The 19,563-nt window shown below is 50.0% G+C and overlaps 1 protein-coding gene across 4 annotated transcripts in view; it reads left to right on the top strand.

Moving 5' to 3' along the window:
- Positions 1–19,563, top strand: part of SYTL3 (synaptotagmin like 3) — a 78,271-nt gene that overhangs the window by 28,617 nt on the left and 30,091 nt on the right. For all 4 annotated transcript variants that reach the window (XM_082729538.1, XM_082729540.1, XM_082729539.1 and 1 more), the window contains 4 exons: positions 2,426–2,490; positions 15,601–15,652; positions 16,667–16,736; positions 18,313–18,391. In XM_082729538.1, coding sequence (XP_082585664.1) covers positions 2,426–2,490; positions 15,601–15,652; positions 16,667–16,736; positions 18,313–18,391 — 266 coding nt within the window. The remainder of the gene's footprint in view (positions 1–2,425; positions 2,491–15,600; positions 15,653–16,666; positions 16,737–18,312; positions 18,392–19,563) is intronic.

The raw sequence follows: 19,563 nt of genomic DNA, 5'->3' as shown, positions 1-19,563 counted from the left end.
TAACCGACTGAGCCATCCAGGTGCCCCTGATTGAACAAGTTTTAAGGAAGCAAGTCTCGATTCTGAAGAATGTAAAAGCATTAGCCTATTGCTGAGCTCAGAAAATGTTTCAAGAATCTTTCATAGCCAGATTCTGATTAATCACCTGGGAAGAAATAACAATATGTTTCCTCTGGTTACTGTGAGTCAAGCTACCCTACGTTGGCCCTAACGAGGACAGAGACGAGCAGGTGCGGCCACTGCAAAGTCCGCTCGCCTTCGTCGATAAGAGCAACAGATGGTACCCCTTTTTGTATCTCGGGGTTGGTGTGGACAGGGAGCCTTTGGGAAGGATATTAGGGAACCATTGCTTAGGAATGGCTGATTCAGCAAGGATTGGGAGATCCAGCTCAAATCTATTCTCAAAGGAAACAGAGCCTCCCATGCAAAAAACATGCATTTTGACATATGGTCTAGGACAGTGGTGTTTTTATCCTTCTATTCTTTACTCAGAGATGGGCTGGTGACGCGCGAAGTCTGCGTCCAGAGCTCCGCTGCCAGAAAAGCTCCTGCTTGAGCTTCACAAATCGTCAACTGGGATATGCAGTTACAGGACCCAGCGCCAGCAGACGGATATTTTAATTCACTGCAGAGGTTCTGAAATCAGGGCTGGAGGAGGACAGTGGTTTACTCAGGTGTCTCCACCCTCCCCTTTCCTCCACTGAGCTTTCCTTTCGTGATTGTGGATCCGTGCATTGGTGTCTGGCTCGGCTCGGCTAGTCTTGGCTGACTGTCGGGGGTTGTGGTTTGATTCACTGCTGAATTCTCAGCTCTGACCTCCTTCCCGTCTGAAGCCGGCACCATCCCTGTCCTGCCCTGGACATGGATGCTTTTGGTCCCAAGGGTTACAGGCTGTGCAGCATGCCAAGCTAGACTGGCTGAAACGGTCACCACCACCAGGAAGGAAAGCCCAGGAAGTCGAGTTCATTGAGTAGTTGGAGATCTCTTGTTTCCACATTTGATTTTGCTCCTCTACTCTCTTCGTCTGATGGTTAGACTTCATCCTGCTGGTAAGGATGGAAGAGTTGCCCACGGGCATAAACGGTTGGCAGGTGCGGTCCTTTAAAGAGCATGACTTCCCGGCTGCCCCATTCATCTCTCCAGACTTTGCCTGGTGCCTGATGCTCTCCTTGCCTGCGGAGGGAACTTCCGAGGAGCTGAGTGTCGTGTTTCGTGTCAGTTTATTAGATTAGATGTTTGTATTTACAGTGCCGACTTTTCCCTGTTTTTTCTCCCCACCCTAGGGACATATCACAGTTGAACATTCTATATATTTTGGCTCTGAATGGCAGTGACTGATGATCAAAATTCTGTTATCACAATTTATAAAAGCCCTGTGTATTTTTCCCTTGTTCTAGTCACTAAGCATTGGGAATCATGATTTACTTAGTAATTGGAGAACATGACAGTTGCTCACGAGATAAAGTAGAGGAAGCTGGCTGATGTCTTCCAACAATTATTAGAACTCCGTAGAGGAAGAGGGTATTTAAAAACATGTGGCTGGACATATATTTGTGAAGTGACTACATTTGTAACAGTTCTAAGCATTGGTTAAGAAAAATCCATTTGCGTTCATATGTAGCCTAAAAGATCCTAATGGAGAATTTATTTCAGTATCTTATAGATGAGAATTCATAAGTTGACGTTCTAATTTTTCTTCAACTTTCATAATCCAGGAATTGGCAAGTTTTGTGGCACATTATTTTAAGGGTGTGAAAAACTTGTAGTATTTGTGTATTTGCGGGGCTGAAGAGGAACCCCAGCAGCTGCCCGCAGAGCAATGGCCAACAAAAGGCCGTTTCGTAGATGGTCCACTCGGACCCACGTCCAGATTCTCCACCCCGTGCATGGATCCCGCATTCCAGACGTCAGGTCTGTCCAGGAAACTTCACGGCTACTCTGTTGGCTTTTGGGAAACATCGTGGTTAACACAAACTAACCTTAACCTATTTTAGGGATGATCTCCCTCCTGGCCAAATGGACAGCTTTGGATTTTTTTGTTAATTATCCTTCATGCCGTTGTTGACCATTGTAAACATGATAAATTGATCATTTGGATGGTAATTCTGTTTCCCTGTGTATATTTATTAGGAAAACATGAAGTGCTTAATATAAATTGGTCACACCCATATGTTCATATGTATATATTGCATCTGTATGTTACAAAGAGGATAAAAGAGACCGAAGCAGAGACCCCCAGCTTTGCTGCTAACAGATCACTTAATCTCTATCAGAGATCTGTAAAGTAGGGGTTGGGGCCAGAAATTTGAACTCTGAGGACCCTTGCAAGACTAATTTTATGCAATACTATCTACCTACCTCTTATGAGCCAAACACAGCACCGTCCACATCTCTGTCTGAGGCTTCCTTTCTGCTTGTTTTTCAGAAATGTGAAAATAAAAACTGGAGAATGGTTCTTTGAGGAGCGAGCCAAGAAATTTCCAACTGAAAGTAAGTGCTCTTAAGTTTTTTCCTCAAGTAAAATGATATACTTCTCGTTTTAAAATACTTATGTTAAGACTGTTGAATATAAAAAACTTGATAGGCTGGGATGCCCGGGTGGCTCAGTGGGTTGAGTGTCCGACTCTTGATTTCAGCTCATGTCTTGATCGCAGGGTCATGGGTTCAAGCCCTGTGTCGGGCTCCACGCTGGGTCTGGAGCCTACTTACCACAAACAAACCAACATTTTACAGGTCATTTGGCCCACGCCGCTCAGCATCTTTCCCTGTGGTGCTTCCCTCTGTACCCCAGCTCACCTGCGGAAATCTGCCTGCTGCCCCGGGGGCCTCCCCGGCTTCCTGCTTGTGGGTGGGCTCTCCCTCCTCCGACACTCCGGCAGCTCTGCTTTGCCCATCCCTTCCATAACTGGGGAAAGTGCCTTATGCTGTGTTATTTGCATCCTTCTCTTTCTCTCCGGAAGCAGAAACTGTGCTTTTCAAATCTTGTTAGCCCCTCATGGCCCCGAGCACAAAACCTTGTTCGTGATACTTGAGCAACATGATGGACTCGCTGAAGCCCCGGGGAGTGAATGGTATTAGAATTTGGCAGAGGTTAGTGATTAGGAAGGGAGCGTATGTCGTGATTCTCTGCGTGCAAGTGTGCATGTGGTCTGGGCACCTGAAATATCTTATAAGGAATTTGCAAAGCTGATGTAACCCTGTCATTGGTTGCTGGGGCCAGAAACCATGGGCAGAACTAATTTGGCTTTGGTAACATGTAAGTGGCACAGATCGGAGAACGGCTTATCAGATAAAAGCACATGCATGTGTCATCAGAATCAAGCGGAGCCCGCGTGCTCTGTGACCCGCGTTCATCCACGGGGGTAACACCCCTCCTCTGGGATGCGGGTCCGCGGGGACTAGACACAAGGAGCCTAGACTGACCTAGAGGCAACGGGCTGGCCTGAAATCCTTCTTTCTCCTGGAAAAAGTGACTGTTTGAGATAAAGAAAGAAGTTGTTTAGCCACAACCCAAAATGTGTTGGCAAGGAAAGGAAGCCTTGTGTGGGAGCCTGACACTCAGCTTTTATAAAAGACACGGTTCGCTGAGGTTGACGCTCCGTTGGCATTACCTTCTCTCCTGGATTCTATTCCAGACCCTTCTTACTCAAGCAAAGATGATGCTTCTGCAGAGTTTCTTAGAAATCTGGAAGGAAGGACAATGCTAATGGGTGTGCTCGAGCCAAAGGGTGGGCAAGTGGGTGTGGTCTCACCCCGGACGGCGCTGTCAGCGTGTTTCCTGACAACCCTCTCTCCTGTCCCAAGCCGGCTTCCAGACACTATTTCCTGAATACTACCCACCCATGAGAGTCTACTACCCCCGGTGTATTTCTGTATCTGTACTGGGACTAAAATTTGTCGCATCCACTAACCACTCTTCTCCTCGCCCCACTTAGGGCATAATCTAGACAAGCATGGCAGGATGAGGTCTGAGTTGTATTGCTTTGTTTTGTGTCTTTAAAACACTTTAAAATACTTTTTTGTTGTGGGCGCCCGGCTGGCTCGGTCTGTAGACAATTGGCTGTTGACCTCAGGGTTGTGAGTTCAAGCCCAACCTTGGAAAGCAGACTGTACTTAAAATTTTAAAAATACCTTTTTTGTTGGGGGGTTGGGGTCAGGTGATAGATTCTCTCTCTTTTTTTTTTTCCCCACTCAGTTCCTATTTCATAAATGGTAAGATGGTGGAGAGTGAAGTTTCTGGAATTTCTCAATAACAACTCCCTGAAGACCTCTCCTGGAAACTGTTGAGGTTGTAGTATGGTTACTGCCTGAGGGAACTGAACTTGCAAGCGGGAACAGAGGTGTGCGCGCCCGCACCTTCTCATCATCTCTCTGGTGCTCCTCCGCTGAGTAGAAGTGAGAGGACCCGAGGAATAGGACAGGAATGAACCTGAACTCCTGGGTTTCGCTTCTTTGTCCAGTGACTTTCCACCGGAATGAAAAGGTCAAGAAAAAAAAAAAAAAAAGTAGACAGTGAAGTCAGCCTGAGAACAAATCACCCTTTTCTCTTACTGTTACTCCCAAGGTATAAAAGAAAGAAATAACAAGGAAAAAACAAACAAACAAACAAACAAAAAACCAAATTCCTTCCTCCTCTACAACTGCTTCCTCACATACTGAGGGTCTCGTGTTCTTACTGTCCAATTTAGCGTGAATTGGGCTCAAAAGGCACAGAGAGACCGAGGAAAGTGCCGAGCTGGGGGAGCACAGGTGTGAGTTGAACTCGGGTGGGGGGAGGTGGCAGGCGAGGAGCTGGAAGGGCGGTCGGGCTGAGATGACGCTCCCCTGGGCAGGCGGGCACCCCCTGACTTACACCTGTGCCCGCAGGAACCCAGCGGACTCTGGTCCACCTGCTGTATCGGCTGAGGACCAGTGGGGAAAATAGGAGCCACGTGGGGATTTGAGCAAAGAGGATTTAATTTAGGGAATCGGTGGAACAGGTCTTACTGGAGGAAGAGAGGCCAAAAGGGAGGCCCGTGGGACCCCCGAGGTGGGAACTGCCGGAAGCAGACCCTTCCCAGACTGCGCGCAGGAACCTCCTGCCTTCTGGCCTCTCTGGCGCCCTCTGGTGGGCCCTGCGGGGAGCTCGCCGCACGCCCGGCTCGCCGGGGCGCGGGAGACCGAGGCGGCCTGTCGGCCGGGTGTGCTGTCCTGGTTCTTTCCAGCCTTCCACATCCTCATCGGAAGCTGGAGAAACGATTCGGTGGCACGAGGCACCGATGAGTACGAGACGGCTCAAGCCCATGCCCCGTTCTATTGCTGGATTCACAAATTCCTCCAAACGTTAAAACGATATCATTTTATATGTTTTCTGTCTTCAGCTGGAGGCTTGTCCGGGGCTGCAGGATCTGCTGCCCCCTGGCGGGGGGTGGGGGGTTCACACACCGACCCGGGTGCGCCTGTTGCTGGCGGCAGCAGGCGGGGTCCTCCCCGCCCCGGCTCTCTGCAGGGCTGCCTGAGTGTGCTCACCGGGCGCTGGCTGGCTTCCCTCGGGCCCCCAGGGCCCTGAGAGACAAAGGCAGAGCCTGGTCTTTTTTATATTAAAATTTTTTATTATGATAAAATATGCACAACATAAAATTTGCATTTTAACCATTCTTAACCTTATAGTTCAATGGCATTAAATGCGTTCTCATTGTGTACCATGCCCCTCCCCCTCCCCCCCCCCATTCATCCTCAAGACTTCCTCTCCCACAATATCCTCCGCCTTCAGCTACCCAGAACTCCTGGGAACTTCTCTCTTAGGCTCCTGCTTCACAAAGCACACCCTGTCATTTCTGCTTTGTCCCAAGGTGACACAGGTCCGCTTTATTAGAGCAGGAGGGATGGCACAGGGTGGGTCAGGAGGCCAGCGGCCCCGGAGGAGCCATCAGCAAGCTGGCCACCCCAGCCTGTATTCCCTACCCTAATCCCCACAGCTGAGCCTCAGACTTGACTCCCTCCTGTGAGCCATTCGGTCTGTAAGTCCCCACACTTCTGCCTCCCCAGTGTCCTGAATCTTCACCCCGCTCTTCTTTCCCACTTCTAACGCCGGAGCTCTAGCGGGTCCCCACGAGTTCACCTGCTTCCCCCATATTCCATCCTCCACTTTGCAAAGAGGATACTTTCTTTTCTCTTTTAATAAAAGGTGTTCCTTTTCTGATTGTAGAAGTCATGCATGCTTTTGGCAGATTATCTGGGAAATTCAGAACGGTATACCGAAGGCAATAAAAATCCCTCCACTCAACAAACTGTTGTAGATCACACACACACACACACACACACACACACACACACACACACTCTTCCAGTCTTCTTTCGAGGTGATTCTGTGCATGTGTGGGCACATACAGACTTACATTTCTTTTTATAAAGACTTTATTTTTAAGTAATCTCTACACCCAAAACATGGGACTCAGACTCACAGCCATAAGATCAAAGGTTGTATGTTCCACCCACTGAGCCAGCCAGGCGCTCTCAGACTTACAGACTTCTTTAAAACAGATTTATGATCAGACTATATATGAGTTTTAATTTTGCTTTTAAAATTCGATATAGCACAAACATTTTCTTAGGCTATTAAGAGTGGTCCCAACATATATTGACTGCTGCATAAAATACGTCAGGTGGTTATACTCAACCTGTTCCCTCCTTCTTTTTTTTTTTTTCAAGATTTTTATTTATTTGAAAGAGAGAGACACAGCGAGAGAGACAACACAAGCAGGGGGGAGTGGGAGAGGGAGATGGAGAAGCAGGCTTCCCGCCAACCTGATGCGGGGCTCGATCCCAGGACCCTGGAATCATGACCTAAGCCAAAGGCAGACACTTAAGGACAGAGCCACCCAGGCGCCCCCAACCTGTTCCCTCTTGTCAGGGAGTGTATCACTGTATTCAAACTTTAGTATCACAGATAACTCTGTGATGAACATCCTGTTCAGGGATCGTGGCATCTCTGCTAATTTCCTTTGGGGAGATTCTAAGAAGAAGAATGGCTGGTCAAAGCTGTGAGCACCTGAAAGGCTTTGATGTGTTTGCAAAATTACCCTGGGGAAGTGTTGCTCATTTGAACCACCAGGGCCAGGTGCGTGGGTGGTCCTACCACACTCTGGCCACCTCGAACTCCTATCCCTTGAAACGGGACTGCAAATTACATTTGTTCTGAATGTAAAAAAACAAAAACAAACAAAAAAACCTCATTAAAAATTTTAAAAATTTTCACATTAAAAAAGTGAAAAAAGGGCTGCCTGGGTGGCTCAGTGGGTTAAGCCTCTGCCTTCGGCTCAGGTCATGGTCTCAGGGTCCTGGGATTTTTTTTTTGTATACAGTCAATTTTAACTTTTCCTGTAGAATTCTTTGAGGGTTGGAGCTCTGAGGGAAAGAGTGAGTGAGTGAATGAGTGGATGACATGAGTAAGGACGGAGCTGCTTGGAAACACAAGGTGCTGTTCTCTCTAGAGTCCTTTTCCTTTTTATCCAGAAACCTAGAGCCAAATTTAATGTTCAGTTGAAGGAATTCCAAGAATCATTATGCCCTCTGTCACCCCATTTCCTTTTTATATACCTATTTTAATGGTTCTGTTGGATGTGTGCCATTTAAGGTAAATTCTCCCCAAATTTCCTTCAAAGTAGACAAAGTATTAAGGAATAATCCAATGAAGATATTAATTGGAGCAGTTTGTTGTGCTACTTTTCCAATACTTAAAAAGTTTAAAAGCAAGAAAAGATGAATTCCAATTTTTATTTTGCAGGTAAAGGGTACAAAAGATATTTTATAGATGTTGGTTTTCTTAAGTTTTTTCCCCCCTGATTATAGACTGGCTTTAGTTCCCCTCTAAGATTTTATAATTTGATATTTATTGTTGTTGTCTTAAAATAACTTGTTGTCTTAAAATAATTCCCTGTAAGCCGTAGTTGTGGCTCATCTGGGGTGAGTCGGAATGATTAGAGCATGCAGACCTCCGTGGGGTCTGCAGTGTTCTGCAGGCAGTGAGCTACCCAGCCATCCGGTACGGTCACCTCCTGCCCCTACCCCCTTGGGCACTTGGCCATCTCTGCGCCTAGAGTTTTTACTGTGGCTTCTGGAAACCCTGCTCCAGGATCAGCTGCAAAAGCTGTTTCAAATTCAAAGTTCCCAATTCCATGGGACCAGGTGTGGCTCAAGAGTGTGTATTTAACAAGTCCCCAGATAATTTTTTATGCATTTTAAGTTTGAGAGCTACTGGTAAAGTAGCAAATATAATGAGCAATTTTGATGACACTTTTCTAATAATAACTTTTCACTAATAACTTAGAGAACTGAAACTGAAAACTCATCTTACATTTTTTTGGCATCTGCTAAGCTTATAAAGATAGCGCCCTCTTCTGGCTACTTGCTGTGAATGCGTCTTTTACCTTTTTTTTTTTTTTTTTTTTAACAACCATGACATTTTATTGCTTGATATTTGAGTGTAAGAGCAGAAAGAGAACAATACTAATACTCTTAATACTAGTATTTTTTCAAGTTTCAGAATAGTTAAATGTTATATATAAACAATCTGCTGTGACTTTCATTCCATTGTTAGTTATTGGGAAACACAATAACTTAGGGAGGCTGGGGTGCCTGGGTGCCTCAAAGAGTTAAGCCTCTGCCTTCAGCTCAGGTCATGATCCCAGGGTCATGGGATCAAGCCCTGTGCTAAGCAGAGAGCCTGCTCCTCCCTGTGTGGGGGTTGGAGCACTTGGGCTCACAAAGGTGTGAGGAAATAGGGGTGACCCTACCACAAAGCCCTGCCTTGATTGCCTCTGCTTGCTGGCTCAGTAGAGACCTTCCTCCCATGCAATTCAGCAGGTGGATTTTGCAAGGATGATCGAGGAAAGCTTTCTGGAGATTACAGATCAAGCACCTAGTTCATGTACTTACATTCACGAGACAGCGTCTTTATGAAATCACGTTTATTTCCCAGATACATAATTTGGTATATGCTCTTGCCTTATTTTAAAGAAAATGTGACATCTTATCTCTCGATATTTCCTCCTCACTACTCTCCTTCAGAGGGAGGACAAAATGAAGACAAACCCACAGGAGGGGGTGGGTGCCCTAGAGCGGGTTTCCCAGCTGATTGAATTCCTCGTTGTGTCCAGGACAGATTTTCAGACCGGTCCATTTGAATAAGTTAGAACAGAGACTGTCAAGTCGATTTTATGACTCCTGCTGAAGGAAGCCCTTGACCTTCAAACTGTTGGTTCCTACCCACTGTTTCTAGGTAGTGGTCCTTGGAGGCAGGTTTTTGAGTTTAGCCGTCTTTGACTTCATGATGCCTTTGGCTTTGTTCACAGTCGGACTCAAAAATGGAATTGCTTAGATTGTCAAGGGCAGTTGGATTGTCCTACATCAAAATGAAAAGCTTGTGCATCAAAGGACACTGTCAACAGAGTAAAAAGCTGACCCATGGAAGGGAAGAAAATATTTGCAAATTACATATCTGATAAGGGATTAATATCCAAATTCTTGAGGATAGAGGACTCCTAAACCCCTACATTCAATTTTTAGAGAAAATCCAAGGACGCAGGAAGGCAGTCTATATTCTGTTAGCCCCTGGGTCCTCAACAAAACCTGGGCCAGTCATTCTAACCGTCAGCCTAAGTGCATCTTTGTGTTAGAGTTACCGTCCAGCTCCTGGTGATTATTGTCAACATGAAAGTCATCCAGAATTTCTACTGATAGAATATAGGGCTTAATTAAGGAGAAAAAATTATTTTTCTGTCTTGTGACTAGGCAGAAGAGTAGTGTCTCATGGCAGAAGGACACTGGCTGAGAGAGATTTTCTGCCAACAGGATTATAAATCTACTATTATTAATTTTTGCTCTCCTGGAGGGCATTAGTTGCTGATTCACGGTTCTGTGTTCTATCTTCTTTTATCCTGGTGCAGTACCTTGGCCCCAATGCTATTTAAGCTCAAAGCTTCTCTAAGGACTAAAATATATTTAAGAATGGCTCTAGAATCCAGCTTTAAAACCATTTATGACAGGACATCATGATTATACGCTGAGGGATTTCTAGGTCAAATTTGTTGAGACATTTTCCATTTTGCATACGTGAGCCAAAAAGCTGGTCTAAAGCTTTATCGTTCTAGAGATGTTTTCCTGTCCTATGAAAGAAAAAAGTCCTAAAACACACTGTAATTCTCCAACAACCCCCCCCCCCCCGCAATTCCTGGTTTTGTGTGTGTGTTTGTTTGTTTTCAACTCCTGGTTTTATTCGCCTTTTCTAGAATTTCGAGGGTACTCCAGCTCCAGTGTGGGCCAACTATCAGGATGGTCACATACAGTGGAGTGGGTTGAGCACTGTACTAGGGAGTCACCTCTAAGAGAGTACGGTTTGCATCATAGACATCTGAGCAGTGATGATTTTTCTGGAAGAATCAGCAAAAGATGTTGTTCTAACAACATCTGTATATTACAAACAACTTGTACAACCAACTCCTAGGGGTAAACAAAAGTATCTTGAGGAAGGGGCACATTTGCCTCATTCGCAGGGAGCTCCGTGTGGGGTCGCCCCACCTGTGTTTTGCTTCGGGTCACACCTGGGATTCCAGAGTGTGGTTTCCTTCGGGGGATCCTGCTCCCCAACCAGGGCCGCCAGCGGAGAGGTAGCTGTGGGCCAGGCCCCCTCCCGTTCGACGGTCTGCTCACTCCTCATCAGGGCCCCACAGGACCCGACGGCTGTGTGGGACTTCCCTAACCAAGGGTTGCTGTGGGGCCTTGCGCTCTGGCAGGGGAGGTTAACAGTGGTCTCGGAAGACAAAGAAGCTGCATAGATCCCAGAGTTCCGGACATGAGGCTGCTTGTCCATCGGACAACATGGTTCACCGGCCTGATCATGTTGCCTTAGGTGTCGCATGGGTGTTCCAAGGAGGCTGCTCGGGGCCTGTGTCACCCAGGTGGGAAGAGTCGGGGGAGCAGGGCCCGGCCACCGCTGCCGGGCCGGGGCTGCAGGGCGCTGGGGGGCTGGTGGCGAGGGCGAGCGGCCGGCGAGGCCCCAGAGGCTGCTGAGATGGGCGGCCGGCCCGTGGGGTGCTTGGGAACACCGGCGACAAGAGGCCTCCTCCCCGCTCTCTTTCGACTGAGAAGTGGTGCGTAGACAGCGACTTGTCGCAGACACGCTGTGCCGCGGCCGTCGGGTGTCGGCTCTGGCAACCACAGCTGCGCTCGGTGGCGGGAACGGACCCGTGCGCGACCGTGAGCGGAGCTTGTGTCTTGCTTATCTCCGCGAAGGGCTCCTGTGTGTTCGCCCCAGTGAGGGTGGGTGAATGGGTGAGTCACATGGAGGCCAGGTCGTGAGACAGCAGCGACCTTGGTTTTTTTTTTTAAAGATTTATTTATTTATTTTAGAGAGAGCCTGCCAATGAGCATGAGAAGTGGGGGAGGGATGGGGGGGTAGAGAATCCCAAGCAGACGCCCTGCTGAGCACACAGCCCTGTGTGGGGTTCGCTCTCACGACCCCGAGATCACGGCCCGTGCCAAAATCAGAGTCAGCCACTTAACCGACTGTGCCACCACGCGCCCCGATGACCTGTTCATACCTGTTGAGTCGCTCAGCTCGAATGAGGAGGTCACGCTTATTGTTAAAATATTTCTGGTTGCTGTTGTCATATTTATAACCGCCCCCCCCCCCGCCCCGTGAGACATAGCCTCTGCTGGTGCTGGTGACACTGAGACGAGGAAGACGGGACCTGTGTCCTCAGAGTCCTCCCCGTGTGGTCGAGACTCTCCAAATAAGGTCACAGTCACAGGGCTAAAGAGTAGGACTTCGGGGCACCCAGCAGGCTCAGTCCGTTGTGTCTGACTCTTGATTGCAACTCAGGTCATGATCTCAGGGCGGTAGGATCGAGCCCCGGCTCAAACTCTGCTCAGCAGGGAGTCTGCTCGAAGATTCTCTCCCTCTGCCCGTCCCCCCTTTAAAATAAATAAATAAATAAAACAAATCTTAAAAAAAAAAAGATGAGGACTTTAACCTGTCTTTCCCGGGGGTACAACTCCACCCAGGGCAGCCTTGAATGTCGGTCGAGGACATTCTTTCTGTGTTGGTCATATACGCGTGGACGGTGGGCTGCAGCCCGAGGTCGGCATCCCCTCTGCTCAGGCCAGGGCGTGGCCGGGGGCAGGCTAGGAGAGAAGGGGGAGCCCGAGGGGCATGGAGGGCTGCTGGCACCCTCACTGCCTGGCCCCTCTCTCCCTCACCCTCAGCCCCAAGGCTGGATGCCCCAGCCCAGGCGCCCAGGCTTGGTTCCTTGCAGGGGAGACACACGGGACGAGTAGGAAGTGTGTCTAAAATGACGCCTCTCCAAGTTTTCGGGGAGTTGGCCGTTGGTTCATAAGTGGTTGCTTCCCCCCTTGCTTTTTATTATGGACACTTCCCCACGTGAGCGAGGTAGAGAGAAGGGTAGAGCCTGCGTGCCGGTCACCGCTCCACTCAGTGCGTCCGGTTTTGGAGGCAAGTCATGGTGCAAAAGCCAGCTTTGTCTTTGGACCCTGGGGCTTTGGGCCTATTGCAAAATGTCCCCAAGCCTTGGTTTTCATTGATACAATAGAGATGACATCTAGAGACAACCCGAGAAGCAAAGGTGAGTGGAGAGCTGGGACCAGCATCGTGCAGTCGACTGCTGACGAACGGCGGCCGGGCCTTCTCGAACGTGCGATGGAAGCCTAGGCTCCCGGTCCGGGCCACAGCGGCCAGAGCAGCACAGTAGGGCCGCTGCTTCCTGACAGCTGGGAGGACCCCTGGGAGAGCTCCTCTGACCAGCATTTCCTTCCGCTGGTTACATGCGTGGTCATTTAGTTTTTTTCAGAGAGAGAGAGAGCAAGCGAGCGAGCATGTGTGCAAGAGGGAGCAGGGGGAGGAGGGGCAGAGGGAGAGAATCTCAAGCCGACTCTGAGCGCGGAGCCCAGTGTGGAGCTCAGTCCCACGTTCCCGAGATCCTGAGAAGCGGACATCAAGAGTCAGACGCCCGCGGGCTGAGCCACCCAGGCGCGCCTGTTACTTGCATTTTTCCGTTACCAGAAAGTCAATAGTGCGTTTTAAGGAAGCCTCTGAGAAGAAACAGCGGAGGGACTAGAGGAGGTAACAGGGATATAATATAAACAGGGAAATAAACAGGGGAGCTGGACCCGGCCACAGGGCAGGGCTTCCCCAACTTCAGAGAACAGACCTCGATTCCGTGCAGCGGCGCTGGGCCTGGGTGTCTGCATTGCCCGCAGGCTCCCGGCTGCCCATGCTTGGAATAGAAAGCACATGGCGGTGCAGTAGGACCCGAAGGCCAGACCTGTTCCTGTGTTCATTTTTGTACATCCTGCGAATTAAGAATGAGTTTTATATTTTGGAATTATCCAAAGAATAGTTGTACCCCATAAAAAAATAAAAATCTCAAATTTCAATGTCCACGAAGTTTAATTGGGGCACAGACATACCCCTCTTTATTTTTTAAAATTTTATTTATTTTTAAATTTTATTTAAATTCAGTTAATTAACATATAACCTGTTATTAGTCTCAGAGGTAGAGCTGACCGATTCATCAGCGGTGTGTAACACCCAGTGCTCATTCCATCACGTGCCCTCCTCAATGCCCAACCCCCAGTTACCGCATTCCCCGCACCTCCCCTCCGTAGTTCCGATATTGTGTATGGCTGTTGTCACAGGCACAGAGGACAGAGACGAGGTAGAGCCTAGTATTCTCACTCTGCAGAGAGGGTTTGCGGAGCCCACAGCGCAGCCGGCCCGACCCGACGCGGCCAGCAGGGGGCAGCAGAGAGCCGTCTGCGGCCCGGCCTTCCCTGGGACCTCCCGCGGGGTACTGGGAAATGGGGTGTAGGGGACTAAGCCGAAGTTGAGAATGGAGATAGGGGCCTGAGGTAGAAACGCCCCGGCAGTGGGCGCTAGGAGATGAGGTGGGGTTAAGCGGGAGTGAGTAGACAGTGTCTGTGCAGGAAGAGACAGTGGGCAGGCGGGGTGGTCCCAGGCAGGTGTGGAGGCCCAGGGACGCTGCATGGGGCTTGGACTCTGGGCCATGGCGGTGAGGAGTCACTGAAGGGCTTTAGGCCGTAGAAGGATAGCATTGATGGGAGAGGGCGCTGTGCCAGGTGGCTGTGCCTTGGGGACACTGTCACCACAGTCCAGGGACAGGATGGCGAGCGTCCGCAGCAGGCAGACTGTGGGAAGGGGGGAGCCAGCACCCGTGGTGAGTGCACCGGCCAGCTCCCAGGGGCTCAGAGCTTGCTGTCCCTTGGGTTCTGCGTTTTCACCCAGGACACCCTGGATAGTGTTGCTAATTTTTTTTTCTCTGCCTTGTTTTTCTCTGCTTTCATGACAACTGACCAGGAGGCGCTCAGGTTCAGTTCTCTTCCGTGTGACCTCGCGCTTTCTGTCCAGGCACTGGTGCGGGGGTGGGCTCCCCCCCCATCCCCTGTTGCAGGCTGATTCTGCGGGTGCAGCTCTCAGCCCTCGGGGCTGCCTTTCTGATCTGCCTTAGACACGCTTTTTTTTAATGGTGGGGAGGGCTCACGAACTCCTTTGAGAACCTGGTGAACTCCATCACCGACCCCCCACAATGCACACAGACAGGTGGTTTCAGAGTTTGACTTGAGCGTTCGGGGCCCCCCCACTCCCTGAGGCTGGCTCCAGGGAGGAACCGCTCCCCTGGGGGGTCAGCCTGCCTCCTCGCTTTAGGGTTTGGGCCTTGATATCAGAGATGCTTGCCTTTCCCTCCCAAAGTCCTCCCAGACCTGCTTCTTGTCTGATGGAGAGGAAATGAATGTGGATGTAAGTCTTTCTCTGGAATGGATTAAGACCTTCCCCACACCACACGGGAGCTAGACAGCGTGGCGGCCTTGCATGGGGCAGCGGAGCCCGGGGTGGCAGCCCAACCTCTTCCTATGCACCGGGCCAGGAAACATCATGTCCACAGAACGATGGATGTGGAGAGTTCTATTTTGGGGCCTTAATACATCATAAAATCCCCTTGCCTTGAAACAAAAGGAGTACTATATCAGAAGAGTCTTACTGAGGAAATCATTGGCCTCTGTAACTACAAATAAGTAGATTACATTTTTTAACGGATTAATTTAATCCCCATAACAAGGAATGTTTAAAGGAATATAGTCATGCTATTATTAAATGTTTCCAAAGGACCAGTGGAAGCTTGGGAGCTTGGACTGCTTTTCAAATTTTCCAGATTTAGAAAATCTAACCCTATGTCAACTCTTATTAAAAGCGATCATTCCCTGCGATTATGTGTATGTTCGTGTTTATGAATGCATTTTGAACAACTTTTGTGGGATGTAGTTTATAGAGCATAAACATCATCTGTTTTTTAACATGTATTTTTAACATATAATATAATCTAATTATTTTTAGCAAATTTACAGGGTTGTGCCACCATTACCACAGCTGGATTTTAGAGCCTTTCTAGCACCCCAAGATGGTCTTCTCCTTTTTCACTGTAAGAAGTGGTATTAGAAAAATAATAATTTTAATTGATTACTTCCTGTGTGTGCATCACCAAGGTTGTCTTCTCACTAATGAATGACCTTTGCTGGTATCTCTCCCAGGCAAACACGGGACAGCCGGAGCAAAGCTCTTACAATCTTATCAGGAGCTGAGGTGAGTGCGGGGAGAGGGCGAGGGCGGACCGTCCTGGTCCCTCCTGGCCTGGGGAACAAAGGACGCTGGAAGAACTGGAGATCTCTTGACTTTCAGGCGTGGCTGCTCTGGAATGTGACTTTATTATTTTTTTTTAAATGATAAAGTGCCTAGAAAAGATTGAAACAGAGGTAGTTCCACATTCTTATGAAGAGCCTTCTTGGGAGCTCGCAGAGCATTTTCTCACTAAAGGTTTTATTTCCTAAATTCTGAAATGTGGTAAGAAAATGAAATATTATTTTTGAGGGCGAAGTTCTAAACCAAGCATTCGCTTTTATGAACCATTCGCGTCTCCAGCGTCGCGCGCAGCGCCTACCGCCTCACAGGCTCCGTGGAATAAAATTGGCAGCAATGAGGTGTGGTCTGTGAGATGCTAACTTCTTCTTCATATTCTTTTTTTTTTTTTTTAAGATTTTATTTATTTATTTGATAGAGAGAGGGAGAAAATATTTGAGGGTGGGGAGAGAGAGAGAGAAGCAGGCTTCCTGCCCAGCAAGGAGCGGGATTCGGGACTTGATCCTAGGACCCTGGGATCATGCCTGAAGCTGAAGGCAGGTGCTTAATGGACTGAGGCACCCAGGCGCCCCTCCCCCATCAGCTTCTGATTCCCTTCCTGCGTGATTTTGGCATTCATGGCGTTTTGGGCACTTCTGCTGACACGGGTTCAGCTGTCCCGCAGGGGACATGCACGTGCGCTGGGCTCCGGAGCCGCCCAGCTACTTCCGACCACACGCGTGGAGCGTGAAGCCGGGGCAGCTCATCGGCCACGTCCTGATACCAGGAAAGGAGACCCGCCCGGAGGAGCAGATCCACGCAGGGCTGCCCGATCCTCTTCGAAAATGTGAGGATGTAAAAGCAAAAAAAGAAAGATCAGAGAACTTCCACTACAGGATGATGGCGAGTCCCGTGTATTTGTCGGACTAATAGTTGGATCATTCGTGACCCGTTTCTTATTCCTGTGTTTTCCCTTGGCAGCAAGATTTCTGTGGTTCCTCCGACCCCACCTCCTCTGAGCGAAAGCCAGTGCAGTAGCAGCTCTCAGAGGGTAACGTGTCCGTTCTGTGCGCCTCCCTGGGGACGGGGAAGCGGGAGGGGTGGAGGGAGAAGGGGGTCTGAGAGGTTGGACCAAGGTCACGGGAGCAAAGGGATCCACCTGTGGGTGGAGCAGGCCATGGAGGCCGGACATGCTGGGCCTGCCCAGGGCCCGTGCTCCCACCATGCTCTGCGGGCATTAGCAGCGACTCCCCTTCTGTTTGCTCCCCACATCCCCACCTGCACCCCGCATCCCTGCCACTCTACTCGTCATTTTGTTGACCGTCTTCCCTATGTGTGCTCTGCGCTCTCGAGTGTGGGGGCCTGAATGGGCGGCCGCGTGTCGGGGTCTCTAGGGAAGTAAAGCGGAATCAACACAGGTTGATTCACAGGTGTGTGATTCATGGGTGTGGGAGTGCCTCTGTGTGTGTGTGTATTGAGTACTTATAGATGCTAACAGAAAACAGACCAGGACCCTTACTGTCCACAGAAATTAGTGGTGTCATCTTTGGGAAGTTACCTGGGTTCCCGCTTGGGAGGCGGAAATAATTATACTCCGCAGACTTGCTTCCCATGGCTGGTGTGAGAAATTAATGAAATGATGTCTGTGCTGGTACTTGGAAACTGTAAAGTACCATGAAAACGCATGGTCTTGATTATTTTTGTTATTCTTCTTCTTCTGTGAATTGAAGAGAGTAACTACATCTGTACATAGGAGGGCATGTTCATATGTTCGTGAGAGAAAGAGTCTATTTATTCTTTTCCCAGTTTCAAACTGAGACCCTGGAATGACCTTCAAAATTCTGCTCCACTTTCTCCTTGAGATTCTAGATCTTCCGAAACTGCCCCAGCACAGATGTGCTCAAGACATAGTTCCTGGATGGATGGATGGATGGATGGACGAATGGACAGATGAGTTGATGGAGGAGTGTATGGCTGGAGGGTTGGATGGATGAAGGATGGATGGATGGATGGATGACTGCAGGGGTGTATGGCTGGAGGGCTGGATGGGGCAGATGGAAGGAGGCAGGGGAAGGGGAGGGGGAGGGGGAGGGATGGAGGGATAGGACTTGAAGGGGAAAGTGACCTCCTTTCTGTCACTTTTGCTTCCTTTTGCTTCTCTCTCCCGCTTCGCGGGGTGGACTCACTCCTTGGCTCCAGCCTGGTGCTCTGAGCCTGGTACCACCACTGGCCACTGTGTTATGTGCTGTGTTGGCCTCCTCTCTGCCTGGAGCTGGGGTGGGGTCATACAAGAGCTGGTTAAGGAAGCAGGAGTCCACCTGAGTACGGTCCGAGCCAGCGGAATGTCGGGTGTTATTCCCAGGAGGTAGTTGCCACCGTGTCAACACCCCTGCTGATGCCCTTTCCCGAAAGGCGGGTGTCAAACCTCAGAGGAAGGGGGTCCCTGCCTCCGGAGAGCCTCGTGCCCTCCCCTCCGCAGACATGCACGCACACACACCTGCACGCACCCGGAGCCCGTGCGCCTCGCTCACACCTGCCGGCGTTGGGGGTTGGCAGCCTGGAGGCGGCTGGGCAGACACGAGTTCTCAGCTGTAACTCTCATTCTCTCTCCTCTGTCTCTGTTTTAGTTACAGGAACTTGGTCAGTTTAAAGGATTTAATAAATCCGTGGAAAATTTGTTTCTGTCTGTTACCACCCACATGAAAAGTAAGTGGACGCCCCTGCATGTGTTCTCCCCACCGTCGGCCGAGGGGACCTCTCTGTCTCCAGCTCCTGGGGAGAGCCAACACCCCAGCCCTTCACCCCGCCACCCGCAGAGGCGGCCTCTGGTTTCCCGGGGGAAGAGGAGACACCCTTCAGCCCACTGGTCTGACTCAGTTTACCCCCACTGCTGCCCCGCCCTGCCAGAGCTCCGCACGTGGCGGGAAGCAGCTGGCGTGGACCAGTATGGGCAGCCGCCCCAGCCTCTCCCAGGGCCCCACAAGGACAGTGGGGTGGGACGTCTCTGGGGATTGAGATCTGGGAGCTTTCCCGCCAGGCACGGCCCGGTGTCTGTCCTTTGCACGGAACTGCTTGTCCATTCTTCTTTCCGTCTTGGTCAGTTTATCTCCCTCAATGGGCAACAATCATGTGATTCACAGATGTGCGGAGCCCAGAACTCCCACTGCTTAGAATCCTGCATCTTTCAGTGTCCCTCTGCTCAGATAGTCTCTTTCCTGTTGATCTTAAGCCGCAAACCGCATATAATAGCCCAGGCCCGTGAGGGTGTCCAGAGAGAGGGTCCCGTGGGGCAGCAGAGGGTTTTAGGGACCCAGTCCTTTTTACCACGCTTCTGTTGAGCTTCTGCCCACGCTGGTGGATGTGGATGGGCTCAGTGTTGTCCCTTGGCCTTGAGACAGTCTCATGACTTGATTTTAATTAGTTCTCCGTATTCCCCATGAGCCCTTCTGAGCTGCTTCGTGACCACTGAAACCAAAGCACCACTTTTCAGACAAGCAGAAAGGTGACCGTCCCCAGAGACGGTCTGTCCCCCTCGGCCTCAGGAGGACTGAGCAGCAGAATTGCATGCATGCCGCCTGCTGGCTGATAGAGTTCGGAGGTTTGGAGTCACCCCTTAGTCTGCCTGGCTCTGGGACGACATCCGCACTCCGTGCGCGCCAGCCTTGAAGGCCGGTCGCTGCACTCAGCCGTGGGCTCGGCTCCTGCTGCTGCTCTTCCTGTCCACACTTCTCCGCGTCGCTTTCTAGAAGCACAGCTTCTGCCTGAATCCACTCGGCTTACAAGAACCCCCTCCCACCGCTGTACTCTGGAATCCTGCCTCAGCATTAGCTGGGACCTGGTGATCCCTCAGCCAGGCACCCAGAGAGGCAGGACACGTG

The sequence above is a fragment of the Mustela nivalis genome (assembly GCF_964662115.1).
Source record: "Mustela nivalis genome assembly, chromosome: 5".
Taxonomy (NCBI): Eukaryota; Metazoa; Chordata; class Mammalia; order Carnivora; family Mustelidae; genus Mustela; species Mustela nivalis.
Note: the sequence above shows the minus strand (reverse complement) of the source record. Positions and strands in the feature narration are given on the sequence as shown.